The sequence below is a fragment of the Agelaius phoeniceus genome, chromosome 7, assembly GCF_051311805.1.
Source record: "Agelaius phoeniceus isolate bAgePho1 chromosome 7, bAgePho1.hap1, whole genome shotgun sequence".
NCBI classification, from domain to species: Eukaryota; Metazoa; Chordata; class Aves; order Passeriformes; family Icteridae; genus Agelaius; species Agelaius phoeniceus.
In genome coordinates, this window is record NC_135271.1 from 33809310 (window position 1) to 33835803 (window position 26494).

Sequence of the window (26494 nt, forward strand, 5' to 3'; positions counted from 1 at the left end):
GTGCCGGGCGGGCCGAGCCGGACCGGGCTGAGCCGGGCCAGCGGAGGGTTCGCGGAGGGTTCGCGGAGGGTTCGCTGAGGGGCGGCGGCCGCGCTGCTCGCGGGACCCAGGCGCAGCCTCAGCAGCGGCCTGCGGGAGCCCCGGGGGCCGGGCGCCGCCATGGCAGAGGGCACCCGGGACGAGCAGTTCCTCTACATGATCTCCTGCTTCAGGCCGCGGCTGAAGCAGTTCATCCAGGTGCAGCCCGTGCTGGACCGGCTGCCCTCGCTGAGCGCGGAGGACCGGGACAGGGTGCGTGCGGCCGCCCTGCAGCGGGGCGCGGCGGCGGGCGCCGAGGAGCTGCTGCGGGCCGTGGAGCGGGGGCCCCGCGGCTGCGGCTGGATCCGCGAGTTCCTGCAGGCGCTGGAGCACGGCGGCTGCAGCCTGGCCGCCTGCTACGCCAACCCCAGCCTCAGCCAGCTGCCCTCGCCGGCAGAGGAGGCCGAGCATGACCTCTGCGTGCACCTGGTGCAGCTGCTGCACGGCACGCTGGTGGACAGGATGCGCGCCGGGCAGGTGGCCGAGAAGTGCCTGCAGATGGGAATCTTCCAGGACGAGGACGTGGATCGGGTGAGTCCGGGCGCAGGCAGTGCCGCAGCCACTGGCCAGCCCCAGCGGCTGTGGGGCAGGTAGGGAGCCACAACTACAAACGGCATAGTAAATGCAAAAATAAAAGGGGAGTTCCCAGACTTGGGGGGAAATAGATAATGGGTCCAGGTAAGCCAGTGAAGACTTTTGACAATGGGCCAGCAGGTGGCATGCCAGCCAAGAGCCTGGCAAAGAGAAATGCCAGGAACAGAGGGTTGGACCAAGAGAGTGTCTAAGTGAAGAAATATGTCAGACTTTACTTTACTTATCATTTTGCCACCGACCTTAGGCTCAGAAGATCATTGTCTTTTGGCCCTTGAATCATACCAGGAAGTAGTGATGGTCTGTAAAGTCCTAAATAATACTGAGTTAAAATAAAGCAAGATTTTCTGTCCCCTTTTTTGCTATAGGTTCACTAAGGATTATCACACTAGACAATGACGTGAGCAGAAATACCAGTTGGACAAGAACTATGAAGTGTTAACCTTTGATGAGAATATTGTCCAGTGCTTATTTCACTTGGCTAAGAATGACTTGCCTGGAATGTGAAACCTACTGGAAACTAAAAAAAAAAAAAAAAAACCAAAAAAAAACCCAACAAAAAAAAAAAAAAAAGATATCCTGATATCCTGAAACAGTGTTAGAACAAATTAAAATAATAATTGCCATAGCATTCACTTTTGAGGACGTTTTATGCTCCATCTCAGTTAAATGGCTGTAAGATACATAATTTTGTCTTGTGACCATCAGGTGGCAGCAATGATCAGATGCACCCTTATTAGCAGGGAGCCAAGCATTGTAACACAGCAGGCAGATGCAGAGGCTTTTTAGGAAGCTACTGGCTCCATTCCCTGGTAATAGGTTCTCATGTTCCCCTGGGTCACCTTTTTGCTGCTGGTATTTCCATCAAACCATTTAATACCCTTCACAATCCTGCCAGTTTAAACCCCAGTGGAGTTCAGGCTTTCCTAATGTCTCCCACTTTCCACACACTTCCTTTTAGTCATGTATCTCAGTCAGGTGTTCCCACTGCTATGCCTGCCTATTTCCTTGCATATCAGAATGGGTCATTCTTGAGCCTTGAGAAAATGGCCCTTGAGACTGATCACCTGTCTCAAGCTACTTTGCTCTTGGAGTCGTGGTTTTGTTCCTCATGCAATCACATGTCAAATTATGCTTGTGACAGCCTTGGGACACAGTTCCATAGCTTCTTTGAGGGCAGTAGCCGCTTTCTAGAGGCTCAGCTATTGTATTTTTAAGTGGAAGTTGAGATGATGAAGCCAGAGTTTAAGCAGGAAAATGTTCTATTTTATGTATGAGGTCATGTTTCAGGTTAAGTCTGAGCTTTGATAAACTGTGTGACACCATTTCTCCTTAATCAAGGTTGCCTATTCCCTAAACCAGTCTAAACACTAGTTGTTAGTCCACAATACTAATAACTATTATATAGTGGTTACTTTTGTAACCATTGTCTAGTACTACCAGTCTCTCCAATTAAATTCCAGCTCTCGTAGGTTTCATATATCCTACCCAAAACCAGATGGGATGAACCTGAGGTTGGACAAAATTGCAATAATTCTCTTCTGATGAGAGGCAGGTCTACTTTATATCTTTATTATTCAGTATGCTTTAATTATGACAGGGGAATGCTTTTTACATCTGTAATATTCTTATGAACATCCTCAGACCATTTCCAAAGTCTGTGTGAGGGTTGTTTCTGATTTTTTTTTTGCCAGATCCAGACTGTTACTGACAATCATGGGAACAGAGATGGTGCAAGGGAGCTACTGAGCAGAATAGTCCAAAAGAAAGACTGGTTCTCTTCTTTTTTGATTGCTCTCCGTGAAACCCAACATGAAGACCTTGCAGATGATTTAAGTGGAAATACAGGAGGTAATCATCTTATTTCACTGGTACAGATGTGTGGATTTTTAATATCTCTTCTTTTTTTTTCTTCTTCTTTTTTTCTTTTTTTTTGTACTGTTACTTAAGAAGCAATGCAGGATTCCCACCATATTATTTTATTGAGACACTGGGATTAATGCTTTTGATTTTCCAGGGATTTCAAAATCAAGTTATGTAGCATTTAAATATTGAAAATCCTTATTTAGCAATATGAGAATTACAACAGTATGGATTTAGTTACAATTAAACTGAACCTTACTTTTAAAACCCATTGGTTTTCAGTGTGATTTTTATAATCATTCATAAAACCTACTCTGAAAATTAATTTGAACAAACAAAACAGACTATACCTCAATTTCTTCTTCAATAAAAGTGTTTCCTTTACAGAACAGTTTACAAATATTTTTGGCATTTTAAGGTACTTTGCATACTTTAAGACATTCAAAAGTCTCAAAACATTATAAAATTTACTAAAATTAATGCAATAAACTAGTAATGTGGCTACTCCTTTTCATTCCTGTGTAATGTTTATAATACTGTAAAGTTATCCCAGTGCTCCCCTGTATTCTTAAATATGAACAAGGAAGCAGCCCCCAAATAATTTATCCCTTATTTTTGGTCCCCATATGTTTTATAAAATTTTAGTGACTAAATTAGTTTAACAGATTCCCGTTTAGCAGCTTCAGCCTGCTCCCTTGAGAAGCTCACCAGAGCTGTCTCTGTGCTTTTAGTTGCTGCATATGGGTCAGAGCATTAAGATTGAGGTAAGAGGGACATGTAATTGTCTCTTCCAGCTTTGGGCAGGAATCAGACAGTGTTCTCCCAGACACACACAGGCAGCTGTGAGATTGAGGATGCAGTTCAAAGATGGTTGAGTGTTGCAGTCTGCAGGACAAGACCAACCAAGTCAGAGCCTCAGAAGATCATTTTGAGTGGAACTCGCGTGCTGGGAATAGCTCAGCAGCTATTGTGATCCTGATTTTCATTCTGTATTGCAACTGTGTGAGGTTTAAATTATTGTTTTCACTACTTTGCCGTCAGTAAGGTAAACAAAGTAACAAATATATAAATTATTAATATTATTTTCTTTTTTTTTTCAATTCTTTTCACATTTTGCATTTCTGAATTTTTAGTATAGTTCAGACTATATAGGGTAAAACTGAAGTTTAATCCAGTTGTTTGATGGACTACTGAATGAATACATTTATTCCACAATTCCTTTGTAATCTTGGGTGATGTAGGCCCCAAAACAAACTGTACAGGCTGATGTATAAAGCATGAATGGTGTTGCTCTTACCAGAGGATAAGTAATTTTTCATGTACACAGTCCTGTATGTGGGTAGATATGTAAAGTGTATGGTTGCAGGAGCATGCCCTGACATAAGGTCATAGAGAGGAAACAGCTTCATTGGGCATTGTGGATGAAGAACACTGCTGCTACATTTTGTCATTGCAGCTTGACCCCCTGTGATTTCTCACAGTAAGATATGTTGTTATTAGCAAACACCTACGCACAGAAATTGAGAACTTCATAAAAATAAATCTATTAACCTCTTTAAGTTTAGTTTCTAATTGTAAATTAGTAAATTCTTAGTAAATATTTATATAAAGGTCAAAATTCCAGACTATAACATTTGAGTCAAGACCAAGACCATATGTTATACTGTTATGTGCCTGATAAATACAGGTTAGTTCTGTGTTTTCTAGGCTCCACACTAAAAGAAATGAAATGTTTTGTAGAACTGCCTTAGAATTTCTCTATATTTTCTGGAAACAGAGAATAAACAAAATGGGATGGAGCAGACTACGAATGAAGAAACAGAAGTTACAAGCCAACCAGGATACGTCATACAGGAGAATTCGAAACAGGAAGAAAATGTGGATGATAGTTTCAGCAGTGAGAGCAGTCTGTTGGAAACATCCATAGAAAAGAATTCTGTGATGACAGGTTTGTCCACTGACTGGTATTTTGATCTGGTACCTGTGTGAATAAATGAGTAGCTTTGAAATATATTTAATACTTTTGATAAAAATATTAATATTATTAGGTTATATTTTATTTCACACCTGTCCATAATAGGCTTGTACTACCCAATGACAACATTAGGTTAACATTATCAACTCCGTACAGTGTCGACTAAGTTTAAGATAAGAGTGTTTTTATGCCACAAAAACTGCAGCTGTAAAGTACTTCTTTCTAGAAGGCTGGAAATGCTATATTGAAAAGCATTTTTGTTTTGAGAAGTCCTTCAGTGTTTTCCAGCAAGTAATTTCTTCTGTTCATTTTAAGGTTTTTTAACTTACAGAATATCAGACAACCTTTCTCATGTCACATACACGCTCAGAAGTACATTTTTAGTAAAAACGTTTAGGAATGGTTGTGGCCTGTTGTTCATTTAGACCACTCTTAAAAACATGCCTTGGGAGTTGATTATGAGTGACAGCAGTTACAGCAACAATGCCCAAACACAGCTGCAAACCAGTGATTCAAACATGCACTGCATGATTGAGGAACCATGTGTGTTGCAGGCTCTCATGGAGCTCAAACAATAGTTACAGCTAAGGTGAATCCTGCCTGAAATTATACCAGTGGGCTTTCTCAGCCAAAGGAGTAAGACAGCTAAGGCTGCTCTCTTTTTATCAAACATGGATAATTTTTTTTAAATATATCTGAAAAACTGCCGCCTTTCAATGTGCAACAGTAGTAGCTTATTTCTCCTTTTGCATATTAACAGGATATCCCACTGCTTTGTAGCAAGTAGAGCAAAATTATCAACTTGGTTTTCCTGGGTTAGAACATAATTTGTCAGTATAAAGAAGAGGTGCCAAATATTTAATGATAATTCAAAGTAGATGAGACTGGATTATTTTTTCTGGATAAAGCTAAGGCTCTTATTGGGCCTACTAAGAGTAGGTTTTCATTGCTGTTAGCCTTGATCTTCTACTTGCCTCTTGTTGGGTTGTGAATTAGAGAAAATGAGACCTATCAGTTATTAACTAGTGTGCCACAAGCTAAGTGTGGATAAAAAACTATGGTCTCAGCACAGAACTGAAATTAATAGAGTGGGTATTAGCAGTTTGGGCACTTGAGCAGATCTGTGCAGTGAAATGGCTAAGGGGATACAGAGTACATGTATTCCATCAGTTTGGTTCAGATTGACTTCAGTCTCATGTGGACTGTGTGCCTGCAAGTAATTAGAACAAATCTCATTTGGTTTCAGCTGACAGTTCATTTCTTCTGATCTACACCAGCTCTGCTATGAACCAAAGTAGTGTAAGTGCAGACAATGGATGGATTCACTGAAAATACGCAGTTCTGAGATGAACCAAAGCAGCAGTGTAGATGCAGGGTAACAAGGGCTGCCAGGAGGCAGTGCTGCTTGGAGATTTCTGCAGAGGAACTGCCTCACATTCAGCCATCCTCGAGTGCAGTAACCTTTGATATCAGTGCACTTGTACACTCAGACTTAACAGCACTCCGGTCTTTTTTCATTTCCTATTTCCATCCTTTCTAAAACAGATTTCATAAGACAGTAATTTTAGACCAGGAAGATTAAAATATAAATGGAACCCAGATTCTACTTCCAAGTGAGCTGGGAACCCACCTAGTTTGTAATTTGATGCTATCAAGTGTTGTCAGTTTTGCAGTACACTCCCACAATTCCTTTATGTCTTGAAAAGGACATATTTCAAGAAGAAAGAAGCTTTTCAGGTAATTTGAAATTACTGCCATTTGCATTGTATCTGGAGCTTTCTCTGACCCTTTTAGTTAGGTAGACAAAACAGAGACAGTCAGAAGGTATGAGAGCAGTAAGGCCATAAAAACAAGTAGAAATAGATCATTTAGCCTAAGAGATAACTAGAGAAAAATTGAGCATGCAAAAACAGATGAGAAACTTCACACACAAAATTACACAAAAGCAAGTAAATTCTATAGGTTAACACGGATTAAATTGCTGCAGTTACCTATATAAACACCAATTTAAATAATAGCAGCTCTCTTTTTCAAGGCTTGCTTGTCATTGCATTCCATTCCATTGTCTCTCTACTTATTTAGTACTCAGTTTAAAGTGACTGAAAATCTTCCTGTGAAATTCCACATTACAATGTGCAAGCAGGACTCTAAGGGAAGATTAGCAGAAGTGGTAAAAACAGCTGTTAGGATAATAACTCTTTTATTTTCATTGTTTTGAAAATGCTTACTGCTTTGGGTTTTTTAAAATTATTTTCTTTTAAAATAATTCAAGTAAGTTGCAGTTGAAAAAGGAGAACGTTGTTCTATTCACCTTTCTTTACAAGATGAGTATTTTGCATTTCACATCATCACTGCTGTTTTCTGTTTGAGAGATTGTTGTATAAGGCATGCTGCACATTGTAATTAAGATAATTGTGTGCAAAACACTTTATGGATTCATATTCTCATGACTTTCAGAAGGTCAGTTTAGATGGGAGATCATATGGAATAGATACACAGAATTTTAATTTTGTCCTCGCTTTCCTATTTTATGTGGATTCCTGGATAGCAAAAGGAAGAGATAGCAGTGTCATCTTCATAGCTGGGAGTTCCTACTAATGCTACTAATTAGTTTGTCATAGGTCTTTGAACATGGCTTGTAACTGGTGGGGTTTTCTTCTTTTTTGTGCCTTTCTGTTGACTGCATTCATTTGTTAGAAAACATACTAATACCTGACTCCTAGTGGTAGCTAAGATAGCTTCATAACTTTACTGAATGCAGAGTAGGTTCACCAACACTTCACTCGCTACCTCACTCACCAACACTTTATAATGTATATTTCAGGCATTCCTTTCTAGGACACCCTAGCTTCCATTCAGTGCTAAATTCTCATTCACAGAATCTATTTTGCCTTATGAATAATTTTTGGGGGACAGTAAGTTGCAAAAAATATGTATATTAGGATACAGGATATCCTATATTATAATAGGATGTTCACTGGAAAGACCTTGATGGAAAAACAAGCTCAGTAGCTAATTAAGCAAAACATTGGTCAAGACTATTATTGTGACTGACTCCGTCTGCACGCTGTGGGCTCAGCTGCAGAGTGCTGTCGGCAGGCTGACAGCTCAGGTGATGCTGTTCGCGGCAGGTTTTCCCGGAAGAGCTGGGTTTGCTAGAAGTTCAGGGAAGAGCTGGGTTTGCTAGAAGTTCAGGGAAGAGCTGGGTTTGCTAGAAGTTCGGGGAAGAGCTGGGTTTGCTAGACGTTCAGGGAAGAGCTGGGCATGCTAGAAGTTCAGGGAAGAGCTGGGTTTGCTAGAAGTTCGGGGAAGAGCTGGGTTTGCTAGAAGTTCGGGGAAGAGCTGGGTGTGCTAGAAGCTCAGGGAGGAGCTGGGTTTGCTGGAAGTTCAGGGAAGTGCGGCTTTCGGCGTGGTGCTGGCGGCCCGGACGGGCGCGTGTGAGGCGTGCCCGGCCCGGCAGAGGGCGAGCGGAGCGCGGGCATCGCCGAGCGGAGCCGCCGCTGCTGCTGCTCCGCGCCATTCCATGGCCCCATCGCTGCTTGCAATTAGTCGGAAACTACGCTTCGCTCTTTTCATGTAATACCAAGAAACTTAAAAAAAAAAAAAATCACAATTCTGGTTTTGTTTTTGTTCTGCTACAGGTGTAGCTCTCATGGCTTGCAGCGAGTAAAAGAGAAAGTTCAGTTTGCCAGCAACTTTTTTTTTTTTTTTTTTGGCTTTTCACCTTTCTGGAAAGATACAGTAAAATAGGACTAAAGGGGATTATGCAGGTGATGATGTCTGGAACCCCTGGTTTTAGGCAATAAATCATGACCCATAGTGCCTTACCTCTGCCATTATTTGGATATTAATCTTCCACTCCATATTTTCTTCCACAAGAAAATGAATTATATTGTTCATTTTTTTAATCTCTACCAAAAATAGAGAAGGTTTAGATCTCAGCCCTCCCCGCCTGACATTCATCTAACCTACTTTAACAGCTTAGGGGGAGAGCAAACACTATGCATTTGCCATTAATATTTGTACAGCAAATATATTATGATACATTTCTTTGTGTTTTTCATTTAGAGTCAGATGTCTCCATAGGAGATGAAAGTGTCAGTAACTTGAATGGAAGCCTGGAACAGAGCTGCACAACCAGTGATTCAGGTACATTTCCCTTCTGTTATTATTTACTAATTGCAAAGTAAGCTCCGGGGGAAGTATTCTGTGAGTGGGCTAAAATGAAACTCAGTGAAGGGCTTCCTTTCACTCTAAACTCTAGTTCACCATATTTAGATGCCAGTTTGTTCAAATTAATTTACTTTGTTGGAAAACAGATGCCATTTCGGGCATTTTAGGTCCAGACCATCTGGTAATGGTCTGGACCTAAGTCCTAGCCCCAGCACAGTCAATTTACTGAGATCATCTGAGCAGGGCTCTAGACATCATCATTGTATGAACTGGTCAGTGAGGCAGAATGATGAAATCACATAGGCTGAAGGGACTAGAAGTCACCCAGTGCAGTCACCTGGACAGATATTCGTGATGCTGCCACACAGACGTGTTTCTTTTGCTCTCAGAGAGGAGCTAGATTGTGCCTGGCCCCTACATAGGGTGAGTGGGAATAGGAATGTTTTGGAGGCAGTGAAGGTGAGCAGAAGCATCTCTTGGGTACCTGCAGAACAATAATGAAGGTCCACTTTGGGCCCAAGTACTTTAGTAGCCCAATTTGTAAAAGCAACCTGAGCAGTGGGGGTTGCTATCTGAGGATCTTTGTGAACCTCACATTTAAACACATGTGCATGTTCTAAATACAGTTTTAAACTAGATATTGGACTGTGTTTAAATGATACTTAGCAGAAAGTATTATCTTGCTATGTATGAAGTCTGAGTGAAACTATACATTGCTGTTGTAAAAGACATCCCAGTACTTTTTTTTCCTTTTTTTTTTTTCCAAACCTCAGGCAAAGCAAACTGGGAGGTGTCCACCATGGTGATCAGCCTGTTTACTTATACAGAATTCAAGAACTACTTTTTGGAATCTAGCCTTTATAACATTTGTGCTGGGACTATGTCTTGTACAAGGGCTAGAAAAAATTCTGAATGCCTTTCAAGCCAGCTGGGCCTAATAAACCTAGTATTACATCAGTAAGGTCACTGTAAATGTTATATTTACTATACCTGCTAAGTGTTTGTTATAAGCACCTTTTAAATACTTTGAAGCTTTAAAGTATTAAAATCCACATATTTTGTAAGTACACAGAAAATTCAGGATAGCTCATATCTAAATTGCTACACTGCAGCTAAGATTTTAGTCTGTGTATTGCTAACTCCAAAGAATTCACTTTGAACTTCTTTAGCAACTGAGGAAATTCATCAGTCACATTGTATTTCTTGGCTCACTCTGTCACATGAAATGTCCGGGCATGGGAACTTCTCTGTCCTGTGGACAGACAGACACACTGTATCAGTCACTCAGGCTGAGCCAGGCTCATGACATTTGGCAGCATGTATGTATGGCCTCATCCTTTAAGATTCCTGAAGTACCTCTTAATAAGCAAATTGGGCATTTGCTGTGTCAAGTAATCCAGAAAAAAAACCCAAACACTGCAGTTTTGTGAAGAATGGAGAACAGATTTTTTCAGTGTTTACTTGCTATATGTTCTATATTCATGTGGTTTTTAAAAACAAGTAGTTTAAAAGTTTTCTAAAACATCCATGCTTTTTAATCATGTCTAGTAAACTCAGAGCAATAATGAGAAAAAATTTCTAAGAAGATGTAGATGCATTATTAATGGATTTTGTAATTTGAAATGTTACAGTAAGGCTGTTGTATTAACAAAGATGTTCAGATGGTTTCATTACACACTGACATTATTTGGATTTTAATGCAAAGAATCATGTGGATTCAGCTGCATTTTTATGTGCAAGGTTCATTTCACATTTTATAAAATTGTGTAGTTAGGACAATAGAATAATTACCATGTTTCTTTTAGCCCAGAGCAGCAATTCACATGAGCTTTGTATGAGGGCAGACAACTTCCCTAATGCTACATTGTGCTTGATGAAAAATCTTTAAGTATTTAATTTTTTAATCTGTGAAAAGATTCCTGTATTAGCCTTTATCTAAACAAGGGCTGAAGAAGCTAGGAGAGAGCTAAGTTAAATATTTTTCAGGCCTGGACTGTTAATTGAGGATTTTAAGGAACTGAAATTTAACCAAACAGATGGGTGATAAAGTGCTAGTTTCAATATGATTGAGCTATTGAATTTACCCAACCAGAAAGCAAACAAATGTTCTTCCTCAAAAGAGAGTAGTAGAGTCAGATAAGTAACAGCACCTACTCTCTGGTGCAGATGTCCCTGTGTCCAGGTAGCACTGCACTCACACTAAAAGGCAAAACAAGCAAAAAACACTTTAGAATGGCATTCAGATGTTTCCATCAACAGTGTTTTATCAAGCTTCATTACTTTTTGTTAGCTTAATTTTATTTAATGGAATCAAGAATACTAGAAAATATACTTACTTTGTGTGTAATGTATCAGTGATAATAAAATCCTCATGATTCTGCATTGAATGATATCATCAGGAAACAAAACTAGGGTTTTTCTCCCTTAGTTTTAATCTAGTAGAATGAATTTGCATTTTCTTCACTGAGGGCAGTTAATACTTGAAGAGTGATCTAAACTTATTTGTAGCAAAAAAAAAAACCCATGAAAGGTCAATTTAAATAAATCCTTCTGATATTAAGATACATATATATAAGTTCTGACTCCCTAAATATATGTAAATTCAAGAGACTTGATATGCTTTTCTTACTGCTCAAAATAATTCAGCAGTATTTTTTTTCACTTTTACATTTAGAACATTCTTTGTTTCTTCTACAAGCCATAGATCTAAACTCTGCCATTGCATTTCCAATAAGAGATGGAAGGCTTTGGCCTTAGGTGGCAGATGTATATGGCTTTTTAATGAATCTCCAATTGCATTATGTATGTGTCAGGCTAAGAAGCAACACAATCTACCATGAGTGGGTGTGACACATTCTACAGTTAGCTCCATCTTGTATGGGCAATTGAATTTTCTTATCTATTTGGTCTCTATACTTTATAACTCCCTTGATCATTTTTAAGTGTTCCATATCTATTTTTCTTTCTATGGCTCCATTTTTCATTCTCTGGGAAGTATTTATAAAGGTAACTCCCTTGTAACCAAATAAATTTCAGTATTTATAAAGGAGAACATCACAGAAGCTTGGCTAGGTTATAAATACCACAGCTCCAAACACAACCTTTGTTGGTCCCAGTGCTACTGAACTGTATCATTTGAATTTATACCTAATAGCAGTCATTACAACATAGATGGGTGAAACTGTACTGTGGCTTATTCCACCTGCCCTGAGCGCTGACTGGGTGGAAGCAGTTCTGATCCAGAGTGGCACAGGTCCTCAGAGCAACATTGTCTATGCTAGTGTGCTGTTTCTATTCATAAGATGCTTCTGAGTGAATTAATATTTTTCCCTTTGACATTTTTTCACTCTTCTAATACATGTTCTGTGCCTCCTGTTTGAAACTTATATTTCATTGTACCCTTAGATGAAGATGAAGTGGAGAAGAGAGCCTCACCTGAGCCAGATCTGACCCTGAGAGATTACCAGATGGAAGTTGCAAAGCCAGCATTGAATGGGGAGAATATTATCATATGTCTCCCTACAGGCAGTGGTAAAACCAGAGTGGCTGTTTACATTACCAAAGATCACTTGGATAAGAAGAAAAGAGCATCAGAGCCTGGAAAAGTCATAGTACTTGTTAATAAGGTAAGTTGGTCCATTTTTTAAAGAACAATATTTTTCAAACATCATGCATTGTTAATACAAACATTGTAAATATAAAGACAACGTTGAATATAAAGACAATTCTGAGCTTCTCCAGGTATATTGTGTTTTAAAGACATACAGATCTGGACTATCATCTCCATTGCACCATCAGCCTTGTGCAAGCACAAATTACATTAGTGTCCCCCAGTGTAAGTGCAAATTTAGATGTGCTGTAATAACCACATTATTGGGAAAAGTACAATTTCATTTTGTAATGAATTTTGAAAAATAAAAATATTTTTCACATTCTGAGTTTCAATTTATTAATGAAGGCCACCTGATGAGTCTTACAGTAGTAAAGTAATGTATTGTCAGATTTTCTGATAGTTGTTTTAATTTTTTCAGTTAAATTTAGCACATATAAATTAATCTTCTATTGTAATATTAAAATATAGAAATACATTAAAGAATTTTACTGAAATTATAAACAATATCCATATTCTCTTATAAGATAAATGTGAAAGCACTTTATAAGCTCAGTTAAATAGCCAGAGCATGGATGGTTTGTTCATTCCTTCAAAGGCTCAGTTAAGCCAAAGTTCTTGGGACAAAAAGGTTTCACAGGAGAAGTTGCAGGGGGAAATTGGTTTGGGGATTTTTGCTGCCTAATTTTCTTTTGTTCATCTAACAACATTTGTGGCAAATGGGCATGTATTTTTAATTCTGTGTTTAATATGTTTTAAACTCTTTGAAAACTTTTGCTCAGGTTCCATTGGTAGAACAGCATTTAAAAAGAGAATTTGGTCCATTCCTGAAGCGTTGGTATCAGGTTATTGGCTTAAGTGGTGATTCTCAGCTGAAAATCTCATTTCCTGAAGTTGTCAGAAGAAATGATGTCATCATCAGTACAGCACAGATCCTTGAGAATTCACTGTTAAATGCATCCAAGGAAGATGAAGAAAGCGTCCACTTATCAGGCAAGTATTTTATTCTGAAATTTTACAGAGGGTATAAAAGTATATCTCTATTCTGGAAAATTGCAGAGTAAAAATGTGCCACATTCAGTAGGGTTTTTTCAATTTACTCTTTTTATAAATACAAGCTGTAGTAAAATCATATCTCAATTAGCAAGCATGCAGGCCAAAATTAGACTCTAGTTTATTTGTACTAAATACTTGTCATGCTTCCTATTTTATCTAAATAAATTCTTATTTATTCTTATTCTTAACTTTGTGCACATGCAGTTGTACTGGTTCCACTTTCCAAGCTCAGCAGAGCATTAAATCATATCAGATAGAAGCCATATACAGGATGAGAAAAAAAACTGTCAAAACTCAAATGCACTTGGTAGTTTGAGAAGTACAATGGAACAAAAGATAAAAGCCAATCTGTCGTAAAAGTTATATTCTTTAAACTCTGGTAATTTTGCTAAAATACAGTGATATGATGGCTTATAACTGTGTCTGTCTGAGCTCAGCAGATATAAAATCTTCCTACAACACATGAAGGAAGTTGAAGAAAGCAAAAGATAAAGAAGGCAAGATTGTTTTCCCAGAATGCTGAAGTGGCAGGTGGTCTGGAAGATCAGAAAGGAAATTATATTATCTGTCAGGGAGGTACAATTAGAGCAGCCCATGAGATCAGCTCCCAGGCTTGGGCTACAGTGACCTTCCTCTGTGAGATGTTAGCTTCTCCTTCTATTTGCCTGCAATCAACTCCTTTTCAGATGGTGAAGGATGTAGGGGAGAACTTTGATATTCAAAATAATGGCCCTGAGATAAAAGTATTGGTCTGGATGTCACAGAGACAGCAGAGAAACCTGAGGGGTTGGTCTGTGTCTGTCAGTGCCTGGTGCTGACTTGGGTACTGCTTGATCCAGACTAACTCCTGCAGAGCCACTTGGGTACCTCAGAATTGCATTCCCTCCTTCAGAATGCCTTGTTATTAACCTAGGCAAAGTACCAGCAATTTTCTTATACTTATTTCCTCTCCACTGCGTCTTAAGTTAATAAACTTTCCTACATCTGAATCATTTTGGAATGGTGTATGGAGGCATCTGAACATTTCTATTGGAACTGCTGGCCTGTTTAGAATTGGGCTGAGTCCCAACCAGATTGTGTAATGAAGTGGGTTGAATGGGTTTCACACTTTGTGAAGTTTCCTTCATAAGGAGCTACATTTTTTCCAGAACTCAGGCTGCCCTGCACCTCAGGGGTTTTTTTCCGTTCTATTACACCTGTGCTCGTAGGTTCAGCTGGACCAAAGCCAAGCAAGCATGAGCACAGCCAGCTCCATTTCTGTGGCTGTGACTTGGGTAACTCACAGCCTTTATAAATCATCCTAATTAGTTTAAAGTTTTTTTCCAGATTTCTGTGCATACTTTTTTCATCAGTTTCCACAGAGGTCTGCATTGCATGTAATATGGAATTCCAGCCTCTGTGAAATGACAGGGACTCTCTTAATTGCATTTTATCAAATGTTTACTCTCTTTACCAAGGGCTGAAATCACTGTATGGACTTTCTAAAAGCTATGTATCACTTCCTTAGTAGAGGAAACACATCCTTTCTGGTAGGTTAGTTTCTACACAAGTAGTTATAGAATATGCATGATGGAGGTGATGGTCAAAATCAGAGGCAGTAAGTTCATGTTGGCAGAAGAACTGAGTAACTGCCAGCACCGCCTCTGAAATCTTGCAATGTGTAGAAATCTTGGAAATAAATAAGAATTTAGATTTGAAACTACGTCACTCCAGTGCATACTGGCTTCCTGAACCACTGTGAAGGCAATCAGCTTTCCCCAGTGACATGGAGCGTTGGCTTACTTTGCTAGCAGAAGTGTTTGGTGTAGCCTTTCCAATATAACTTCCTTTGTTTAGTCTCCATCCTTCTTTAGGTTCTTCAATACCAGCTGAGACTGATTTAGCTCTCTGTTAATTTCCAGCTCCTGCTGCCAGTTGTTGTAAACTGACTTATAGTGGTGCAACAATTTGAGCACATCAATATGTTTACAAATCAATGTGTAAACAAGACCATGGAAATTGTGCACATTAAAAAAAATATGTAGAAGAGTTTAACCCTGATCATTTCAGTGATCTTCTTTACAGTCATGTCCACAAACTGAATTCAAATTGTTGGAAACAATGTAAAATTAGAGAGTTACTGGCCAGCTACAGAAGGACTGGGAGCTCCTATAAACCAGTTTTGCTGCTAGAAAAACAGAAAAATATTTGTGATTCTTTCAGCTCAGAACCTTGAAATATATGTCACTGGCTGCATGTGCAGAAAGATTAAAGATATGTTTTCTATATCTTTTGAGAAATTTGAAACAAAAAATAATTTTATTTTTCTTCATTGTACAGTATATTGTTTGCATGTAAATATACTGTGACCAAAAAGCACATTATACCTGTCTGAATTTCCATCAGTTTCCTCCGCTACAAGAGAGAGATGAGTGGTAGTGCTCCCACTAATCTGTTTGTTCTTTCCAATAACACATCCATAAAGTAATATAAATCTTTTAACTGGACACTAATAGGGAGGAAATCTCTGTGTTGCTACAAAATGGAAGCATATTTTGACCACAACAAGCCTTTCAAGAATGTCTGAAAGGCTTCTAACATATTATGTGTCTTCTCAAAAGCAAACAATATGTAGTTTGTCAGACACAGTTATGGACATAAAAGATAGTATTGAGTTCAACTATGATATGTTCTTACCACTGGTAAGACATGAAAAATATTTCTCTTAAATTCAATAATCAGATTGTTTTTGCAAAAATATAAAGTCTTTTTTTCCATTACATGGAATGTAAAACTACCTGGCACATCAGGGCTGTAGCAAAGGTTCCAAAGTCCATTAAATATATTCAGCATCCATCCACGCTTTTCTCCAGTACTTCAATTTCCTAGTACATTAGTTCTCAGACAAACTGATTGGTTCTTTTCAGCACCATCCTTACCCGTTACAAGATTTAGTCATGCAAATTCTGCATATGAAATAAAATTATTCACTTTAGGAGTCTTTTTTTTCCAGATTTTTCCCTCATCATCATCGATGAGTGTCATCATACTCAAAAGGAAGGTGTCTACAATAACATAATGAGACGTTACTTAAAAGAAAAGATGAAGAACAGGAAGCTGGCAAAAGAAAACAAACCACTGATCCCACAGCCTCAGATTCTGGGACTTACAGCCTCACCTGGTGTAGGAGGTGCAACATCCTACTCAAAAGCTGAAGAGCATATTCTGAAAGTAAATAGCCCTAACACTTACAAACCATCAAAGGGATATTGTCTTCTTCAAGTAAAACTTCTAAAGTCAGTTTTAGGCTCCAAATAGACAATCTGATTTTTTTTTTCTTGTGTACATGGAAGTCCAGCTTATAACCATTAAAAAGTAATGGAAATCCATACACAAATAAAGGTTACTTTACAGGAGGAGTAAGGTTACTGAAAAGGGAAGTTAAATAATTGCCTCGTTTGAAAAAAATTCCCAAGATCAGAGGCAAGGAATCCACAATGTAGTATGGTTTTATGGTTACTGAAAGTCTTATTATTCCATTGATGGCTTATAATTTACTGTGTATTCCCAAATACTAGAGACACAATGTATTTTTGTATCTGTGTTTCTAGAGTGACTAAGATGAGCTTTTTTGTGTGTCCAAAAAAATGAAAAACAATGTTTGTTTTTCATTCACTTAAACAAAGCAGAAACCACTTGTGAGATACAGGTAGCATACAAATGTGTTCTGTTTTTTTTCAGTTGGAGTTACTCATTGAGGTTGCATGAACACCTGACTAAAGATAGTCTGTTAAATTCTATACTTAAACTATATTTTACTTGAAATTAAATGGTTTTGCATTAGTAATAGAAAAGTAGAATTTAGCCCAGTATGGCAGTGAAAACTTCTGACTGGTAAATTGTACCAGAACAGAATGTGATATTGAATTAGTGAGGCCTGCAAGAATGTTTTATGCTGTATTGAAGTAGACAGAATTTTGACACAAAAACTTGCTAGCAGAAAAAGAAAATTCCTTTTCATCAGCTCTGAATTCCTAGTGATAGGATTCTGGGCTTTGTACCTGAACATTAATCTGAATATACAAGCTGAAATATAAAACTACCACTGACGACATTAAAAAGTTCACCTGTCAGTCTTCCTTTACTGTTTTCTCTGCTCAGAATAGTGTTATAGTTTCCCTTATTACTTAATGACATGTACATATTTTCTCCTTGGAAGAGGTCAAAAGCAAAAAAGTCCAGTTCAGTTGTGTACTTAGCACAGAAATTGTCTCTATGTCTTCTAATTCCAGGAAAGATTATCTCAAATTATTTTGTAATCTCATAACAGCTCTTACTATTATAATTAATCCCTAATATTTATCTTCTATTTTTTTCTATTTCACCATTATATTTATTTATTTTGTGCTCCAAAATCTATTCTTCCAAAGTACCAATGCTGTATTTTCCTTCTCAAAATACTTGGTTTGCATCCTGATCTACAATTTTTTTCCTGTATGCAAGAATCACTTCTGGCCTAAAAAGTAACTTGTGCAGTTTATCTCAAATGTTTTTCAAAGACTTGGACTTTCTTGTGCTGATACTGCCTTTATCCAATTTTTGTGGAAAGAAAGTCAAGTTATATAAACCTCAATATCTAAATAAGAAGCTCTGTTGCATTAATTCAGTTTTCATGTGAAATATCTCATTCAATATTAAAGAAACAGCATTTTGTCTTCTCCCAGATCTGTGCCAATCTTGATGCATGTAGAATTATGACTGTTGAAGAGCATGCCTCCCAGCTAAAGAATCAGGTGAAGGAGCCGTCTAAGAAGACTGTGATTGCAGATGACAAAAAAAGGGTATGTTTTTTACAAAAAATCAGCATTAAAGTTATATTCTCCTTTAAAAATGTCTTGTACAGTATCAAAAACTTTTGCCTAATGCTTTTTTTCTATGGACTTTAGATGCTCCAGAGTGCTAATTTGAATGTTGTTGCTTTCCTCTGTTTCAAAAAGTAACAGTAAAGTCAAATAGGACTAAATTTTTACTTACGTCAGTTATATTTTGAGTTATCTGGTCAAAAGACCTTCTAAACCTGAAATATTTGTATTGAAGTGATGATATTATATTCAGGTTTTTTTTAAAAAGTGCTGTTTCTCAGTATAATTTTTGTGATATTCTGAACTGTATATTTCCATATCACTAAACACACTTAACAGCCTTACTTCTTTAATTTAAGTTATAAAAAATTACTCAGTGTGGTACTAGCCAGTGGTTTTTTTTGCCAGAATGTGCTTACTTACTTTGCCTGATCAATGTATTTCTAGGATCCATTTAAAGAGAGAATCACTGAGATCATGACAGAAATACAGAGCTATTGCCAGCTGCATCCAAAGTCTGAGTTTGGAACTCAGACATATGAGCAGTGGGTGATCAGAGAAGAGAGAAGAGGTAACTGCATTGCAAATATACCTCAGCTCTGGATTTCTTTCTGTCGTTCTATATTAAGACTTTTTTTGTATTTTTGTTCAATTCTAGCTGCGAAAGAAGAAAAACGCAGGGAACGTGTCTGTGCAGAGCACTTGAAGAAATACAATGATGCTCTCCAGATAAATGACACCATCCGAATGGTGGATGCCTACAATCACCTAAATAACTTTTATAAAGAGGAGAAAAGTAAGAAGACAGTAAGGAGTGATGATGATGATGATGATGATGAACCAGCAGTATCAAAACAGGATGAAACAGATGAATTTCTAATAGGTTTATTCCATGGTGAGTTTGAAATACATTGTGATATTTAATATTTGAAGTCCATAATTGTGCGCTAAATGGTTTGCATGGGCCCATTAGTTATTGCATCCTGGAAACTGCTGTGTTGTTTATTATCACAGTGTCTTGATATCCTAGTTCATACACTTTTGAATGCATTAAACATCATAGTGAGATCATGTCATAATATGTAACAATGGTTCTTCACCTCCCACCTAAAGCCACCTTTGTTTTTGCTGCCAGTAAGTAAAAGCTGTTTTCTGCTTTTATCCAGTGAAGTGTCCCTGAGGACACTCTTAGCAGATACATAAAATATGTATTTCAGTAGACACTCTGGGGGCGTAAAAGGTTGAGCAAATGGAATACAAAAGTAATGAAATAATGAGTTCTTAACCAGCCTTTTCTGCCAAAGTTCGTTTGTCTATGTACTAAGAAAGGAAAGTGCTAACTTTAAGTTAGTTTCAGGCAAAGAACATTTAGTTAGAGAATTAAACAAAAGATCAAACTGCAAAGACCAAAGTTTTTTTTCAGATCAGTCACCTTGGAACTAGGCTTTATTCATTAATCTTTTTTACTCATATTTTTTCCTTTACTGCCTTTGCAAGCAGAAAGAGCTAGAGAAGTTTGCTTCCATCACCCATGGCTCTTGGGTGGTACAAAGAAAAATAGATTATACTGCAGAATGTGACCCAGCTTTATGTATCCAATGAACTACAAATTTTTCTCACTATTGGTGAGAAATTAAAAAAAAAAAGAATGAAAACTGTAAGTTAGATAATGTCAGCATTGTTCTAATGACTTTTCATACATGTCTATCCTTCCTTGTTTAGATTTTCAGTAGTGAGCTATCGCTGAGAACCAAAAATTAAACCAACTAAAAATGAAACTCAGTTTCATAAGTGTAATTTCTGGTTGCTTTTATTTCTGCAGGTAAATGAAGTCCAAAGAACCTGTCAATGAAAAATAAATTACATTTTTTTAGGATTTTACCACTGAAAGTGCTAGAATTAATAGAAGAGTATCTAAAATTTCTCAGGTTTAAGAGCAGAATTCATCTTTGGTGATAAGTGCCCTGGGGCACTTAGTGTAGGTTTAACTAAGGTGGAAAACTGTGTGAGTTTGTTACATTTATCTACTTTTTGTATGTGTTTCTATGTTTGATTGAATTCAAAAATATGAATAAGACTAGTCATAAAGTCTATCTAGGTAGAGTAACAGTTTGTGGTACATTGAGTATAATTGCCTTGGATTAGGTACACTGCAATAGTCTGCACAGGGTCATGACATCAGTGTTCTAACACACCAAGTCCCTACCTTGAAGTCTTCTTGTGTTTGCATAATCATCTGATACTGACATAGGTTTTTAAATATGATAAGTTTTTTAAAAATATAAAACACACACCTCCTTCCTTCTGGTCAATAGAGCCAGGTGAAGAGAATCATTCATTTGACAGTTCACTGAGTGCATTGAAATGTCTTGGAGCTGCAATATCAATAACATGCCCATGCTGGTGTCTGCTTTACTGCATGTTTCTAGTGGGGATTCCTACTTTAATCCATGTCCCATGGACAATTTATGTCTAAATTTATAAAACCATTACCAGCTCCAAGGCTGTACATATTAATCTGTTTCTCCTTGTAAGACCTTTTTCTATGGTTTTAAAATAGTTTTGTAAATATTATAAGCTGTGATTTAACTCTTTATTACAGTGCATTTGACTTTGTACCAACTTTGTGTGTATAGGCAGGTTTTTTCCTTTGGCTTATTCTTACCATGAAATACAGGCAAAATGTATGATAATGGTGATTTATTTTGGTTGATTAGTATGTATTTAGTGACTATAAACTCACTTCAGAAGTAATTGGTATGCCCCAGCTCTTCAAACTGAATGTGAATTAGCCATGCTGGGAGAATTATATAGAAAGTTGCTCTTTGCTTTGTGGGTTTTGGGGTTTATTTTGGTTCAAGCTGTTGTTTTACATAGCTACATTTTCTTAATTTACATCTGTTCTTTTTAAAGCAAAAAAGAAACAGCTGAAAGAGTTGACTAGAAATCCAGAAAATGAAAATGAGAAGCTAACGAAGTTGAGAAATACTTTAATGGAGGAGTTCACTAAGACTGAAGAACCTAGAGGAATCATTTTCACAAAGACTCGTCTAAGTGCCTTTGCTCTTTACCAGTGGATTAAGGACAACCCAAAATTTGAAGAAGTGGGAATTAAGGCCCATCATCTTATCGGCTCTGGACATAAGAGTGAAATGAAGCCCATGACTCAGGTATAGAACGATGCATGTCAACATTACCTCTTGTACATGATTTTGGAAAACAGCTTGTCTTAGTACTAGGCCAGTGAACTGAAGTTCAGAGCCCAGAGTTCTGGTTTCGTACCTGCCAGCAACTTATCTTCATAAAGATAAATGAATAATAATGTTGATTAAAAGTGAATAATAATTCTGGAATAATTTTATTTCCACAAGTAACAAGCATTTTTGGCTTTGGATTCTATGGCAATAGGAGTAGCCAGCATCTGTTGCCTGGAGTAGTGTATAGTCAAAAAGAACCCAAGTTATAGCCAGGCATGGGAAGCAAAAGTAAACAAAATGGAAAGAGTAAAAATGCAATTAAAAGAGTTTATGCTTATCAGGACAACAGTAATTCACGTTATATTTTAGCTGCTGAATTGACAAATAAGATTACAAAGGTGATTATTCCTGTCTTTTTGTACTATCATTGCTTAAATCAAATTACACCAATTTATATGCATGCTTCACACTGATGTATAACCATTGAAAGAGAACTTGCCAAAATTGATACCGGAAATATCACAATTGATCACTCAGTTGTGTCCATCTGTGTAGCATTACATTGATTCCATACACCACATCTCTCTGGTGATCTAAACTTGCACTAAAAACATTTTCAAATCAAAGCACTTCGCGTCTCTTCTGTCCTGGTCCTTACTCCCCATATCAGCATTTAAGCAAAAATGGTGTGTTTTGCAACTGGGCAGAGTCCATTTTCTTCTGCTGCCCTGAGTTTCAAGGAAAAATTCTCTCAGAAAATTCTCTCCAAAAGTTGTTTGAGTTCTATCAAACTTGGAATTTAATTTCTGTGGCACATTACACAAACAAAACCAATATCTTCTGCATTTTGAAACTGAATATAGCAAATAGCAAGTTTCTGTTCCTCTGCTCAAGCTGGTGACAAACATCCAGTTGATTCAGAAGTCTGTGATTTAGATATTTTCTTTTTCATTGTATCATTGTTATTCTTTTTGGTGCTACTGTGATCACCAGAGTTATGGTCTCCATTTATTATGGAGAATTTTAAGTGCTTTAGAACTAGAGCTGGAAGTGTGTATTTTAATCAGAAATTACTGAAGTGATAAAAATCTTGTCTTATGGGTAAGTACTTTAAAATTTTGAAAACAATAGAACAACTATATTATAGAATCTCCTAGTACCTATGACATAACTATGAAGTTCCAAGCCCAGTTACCATAAAAGGATTGGCTTCTGCTCCCTCCTCCCTCAAAATACGGTGCTGGACCCATGTTATATTCAATAGAAACTCCTTCTTTTGCAGGATGCTTAAATGTGGTTGTTATGGCCACTTGATGTTTGGCACTCAGCTCAGAAATTATGGGACTTTAATTCCTGAAACTTGCTAATTAGAATAAACTGGTAACAGAAACTAGTACTGAAAGTTAATTTGATGATTTTAATTTGCAGAATGAGCAAAGGGAAATTATTGATAAATTTCGATGTGGAAATGTAAATTTACTAATTGCTACTACTGTAGCTGAGGAAGGCCTGGACATCAAAGAGTGTAACATCGTTATTCGCTATGGCCTCGTCACCAATGAAATTGCTATGGTGCAGGTAGGAGTTTTCTGCATACATACCTTATTTTAATAATGCTTTTCTTTTTGCAGTGGGCAAATGGTGAATCATATACCTGGCGTTTGGAAATAATTTTTAAATACTTGAATGCTAAAAAAGAAAATGTTCTTGCAACGAGGTTCATTTCCAATTTCCATTCTCAGTCCATATGCAATATAAAATTTGCCTCTCTCTGTAATGGTGTAGCATCAGTTCAAAGTTCTACACAAATGTTAAGCTCTTTTAATAGAAGAGATACAAGAATATGGTCATCAGACCAGTTGATACAAGAGGCATTTGTACCACCAGTGTATGGACACCACACCATCATCAGATAAAGAGAGATTATTACATATCAGAATACCAGTTTGATACATGCTTTCCTTTAAGTTGTGAACACAAATATTTATACATTTAATATTTAAATGCATGCTTATATTTTGGGAACAAAATGTAGTTTTGGCATTGCAAAACAGACTAATCCTAAATCACCTGAGCAGTTCTCACAGGTATGGATGATACTGCAGAAATAGTATGCATTATTCACTGATTCTTTATCTGTCTGAGTTAAATGGAAAAAACTGCATTTTGGGGATAGTGCAAGTGGAATAGTGCAAGAAAAAAATTGTTGTGTGATGTAATAGGGAGTATTGTGGTGTTTATTTTTGTGTTCCTTGCAAATTGTAGGCTCGTGGTAGAGCTCGAGCTGATGAAAGCACCTATGCTCTTGTGGCTTCAAGTGGCTCAGGGGCTGTTGAACGTGAAAATGTTAATATTTTTCGTGAGAAAATGATGTATAAGGCCATTCAGCGTGTCCAGAAGATGCCACAGGAAGAGTATTTAAATAAGGTATTCACTACAACTCTTCACTTTCCCTTTAAAGAATACTGATTTATATTCCGTGGAATACTTTCTATTTGAAATCTACTTAGAGGGGGAAAACTTGAAATAATACTTGTTACTACATATGGCTTTGAATTCTTTTGCCAATATTTGGTTTATAATCTGTTTTCTTGTCCTTTAGAAAAGTCTGGTTTTCTATTGGTAAGGGGAAAACACATGAGCAAGGGAAAATTGACTAGAAGTCATGTTGACAGTGAACTCAGTAAAATAACTGAGAAAGAAAACTATAACTGTCATTCCAGCAGAATGTTACAGTGCTCTTACTGATCTGTTTCTAGATTCAGAGTTTCCAGTTGCAAAGTATAGTGGAAAAACAAATGAAGGTGGTGAGAGATCAGCGCAAGACATACAAGAAAAATCCTTCACTAATAAAATTCTTATGCAAAAATTGCTCCAAGCCGATATGTTCTGGAGAAGACATACAAGTTATTGAAGACATGCATCATGTCAGTGTGAAAAAAGATTTCCAGTAAGTGTTTATGAACTACTTTATCTCTCAGGCAGAAACAGATTTTCCTTTCATCGAGGCTGTAACAGGGCCTGTAACCCTCTAGGCCCTGTGAGAAAAAAAATAGATTATTCCAATATTGTTGGGTCCTCGGCTCTATGGAGTTTACAGTTAAGGAGCTTGAACAAAATGTTTGTTCTTATTCCTGATTTCAAGGTGAATTGAGTTTAAGACTTCAAAAAAAAGATGCAGCTTCTGTGGTACTATTAACTAGGTCACTTACTATGTAGTATGGTATATATTCCATTCTGCACAGACTAATAGTAACCTTCAGGATCAAGTACTCCCTAAATAAATGATTCAAGAATGTACACATACTCTGCAGGTCTGGGTAGTCAGAGCCAAATGATTCTGTTAAGGGTTAAGATTGAACTACAGGGAATAAAAAGAAATCCTTTTATTTTCAGGTATTATTTCGTTGACAGTTTCATGGCACCTGAAAAAACAAGCTAGATTTGTCTGTTATTAGAACAAGAGCCTGCAGCTCCCACTTCAAGATGTGTGAGGAAGGATGCAGCTCCTGATAGGCAATGAAGAGGGACAGGGAGTACATGTGTATTTCATCATTACTTAGGAGTATGAAGCATGACCTTGCATTTTCTCAAACAGTCAGAGTCTATGACTTTTTGGGTTTCATACCTGATTTCAGCAGTCTTAGTCACTGTTCATATATGTCTGTATGTAGCATGGAATAACCAGTGGATTCTGATGTTTGCTGTCTGTTTTTCAGAAGTCTTTATCATACAAGAGAAAATAAAACACTGCAAGATAAGCATGCTGATTACCAGACAAATGGGGAAATTATATGCAAAGACTGTGGACAAGTGAGGAACATCTTACTTTCATACTCTTGTCTGTATTTGTTTCTGTCTAATGATCTTGCCTTTTTTTATCTGAAATGCAATTTCCTTCTACTTGCAGGCTTGGGGAAATATGATGGTTCACCGAGGTCTTGACCTGCCTTGTCTAAAGATCAGAAATTTTGTGGTTGTGTTTGCAGACAAGAAAACAACAAACAATATTTTTAAGAAATGGGGAGACCTGCCCATCAGGTTTCCTAGTTTTGATTATGCAGCTCATTGTCCTTCAAGTGATGAAGATTAAGGATTTGGAATGAAAATAAAAGCCCTTTTCAACTTCTCTCTGTTGATCAGAAGCTCCTGTGTCCTATAGAGCATGCTGCATCATAAGCACTGTGAAAGCTCCCGGATATAAGGAAACTGTCTTGAAGACAAAAAGCGAAACAAGAAGGGAGAAGGACAAAGTCACACAGCTGCTATCTGCTCTCAGATTTGTACTTCTGGACAAAGATGGCAAATGCATTGTAGTCATGTGTATTTATGGAACAAACTCCTGTCTCTTTTGACTACAGGATGACAACACTGTCAAAAGTGTGTTAGATGACCTGTTGTCTGGTCTTAAGATTTACCATGGTCATTGTTTTCTTCATGCTATTACCATTTTGAAGATAAAGGATCTCAAAAGAGGAGCCACGTAAAGAAGATGTCACCCATTATTTCTGAATCACTGTTGCTACGTCAGTGTTTTCATGACTGAATTCCTCCCTTCATAAATATAGCTGAAAGCTCATACAATTTGACAGACTAAAATTAGGTTTCCCTTAGAAGACATTTCCAGAAATCAAGCCCTTAACCTGAAATTGATTATTTTACTGTCCAAGAAGCACATTGCCAAAGTGACTCTCTGTGTGTCAGTTTCATGGGATTGTTAGCCTGGCTACATAATGAGGTGTGTATTTTTTTCAATAAATTGCTATAACTAACAATTACCAACTGTGAGACTGTTAATTCTCTTCCACTGGAAGTATTTAGACAGTAATAATACCATAGCTTCATCCTAGAAATTTAAAGGATGGTAGTATTCTGACTGTAAAAATAGCATGTTTCTCCATATTTATCTCATGGACAGATTTCTCCCCCCATTTTGCAAGTAAGATATTGAGGAGTGGAAGGAAGGTTTATTTGTTGTTACAACAGTAACTGAATTAATTATTAGAATAGCCTCGTGGGAAATCATCCAGATATCATTCATCCTCTGAGTCATCTCTGGATTTCTTTATTAATGAGTTGTTACAGGTAAATAAATGCAATATAATACTCT

At 37.4% G+C, this 26494-nt stretch overlaps 1 protein-coding gene across 1 annotated transcript; it reads left to right on the forward strand.

Moving 5' to 3' along the window:
- Positions 1-26159, forward strand: IFIH1 (interferon induced with helicase C domain 1). The gene is made up of 16 exons (XM_054636678.2): positions 1-609; positions 2364-2520; positions 4310-4480; positions 8576-8656; positions 12086-12306; positions 13073-13283; positions 16339-16556; positions 18050-18166; positions 18635-18758; positions 18846-19082; positions 21101-21357; positions 22813-22962; positions 23650-23811; positions 24144-24334; positions 25104-25197; positions 25295-26159. Exons 1-16 carry the CDS (start codon positions 160-162, stop codon positions 25475-25477), a joined length of 3024 nt encoding a protein of 1007 aa, XP_054492653.2. The 5' UTR covers positions 1-159; the 3' UTR covers positions 25478-26159.
- Positions 26160-26494: the final 335 nt, after the last annotated feature.

Excerpts from the sequence above, each read along its gene's own strand:
- IFIH1 (XM_054636678.2), top strand. The coding sequence starts at position 160 with ATGGCAGAGGGCACCCGGGACGAGCAGTTCCTCTACATGATCTCCTGC. Across the intron at positions 12,307-13,072 it reads TCATAGTACTTGTTAATAAG|GTTCCATTGGTAGAACAGCA; the intron begins GTAAGTTGGTCC and ends ACTTTTGCTCAG. Across the intron at positions 24,335-25,103 it reads AGTGTGAAAAAAGATTTCCA|AAGTCTTTATCATACAAGAG; the intron begins GTAAGTGTTTAT and ends TCTGTTTTTCAG.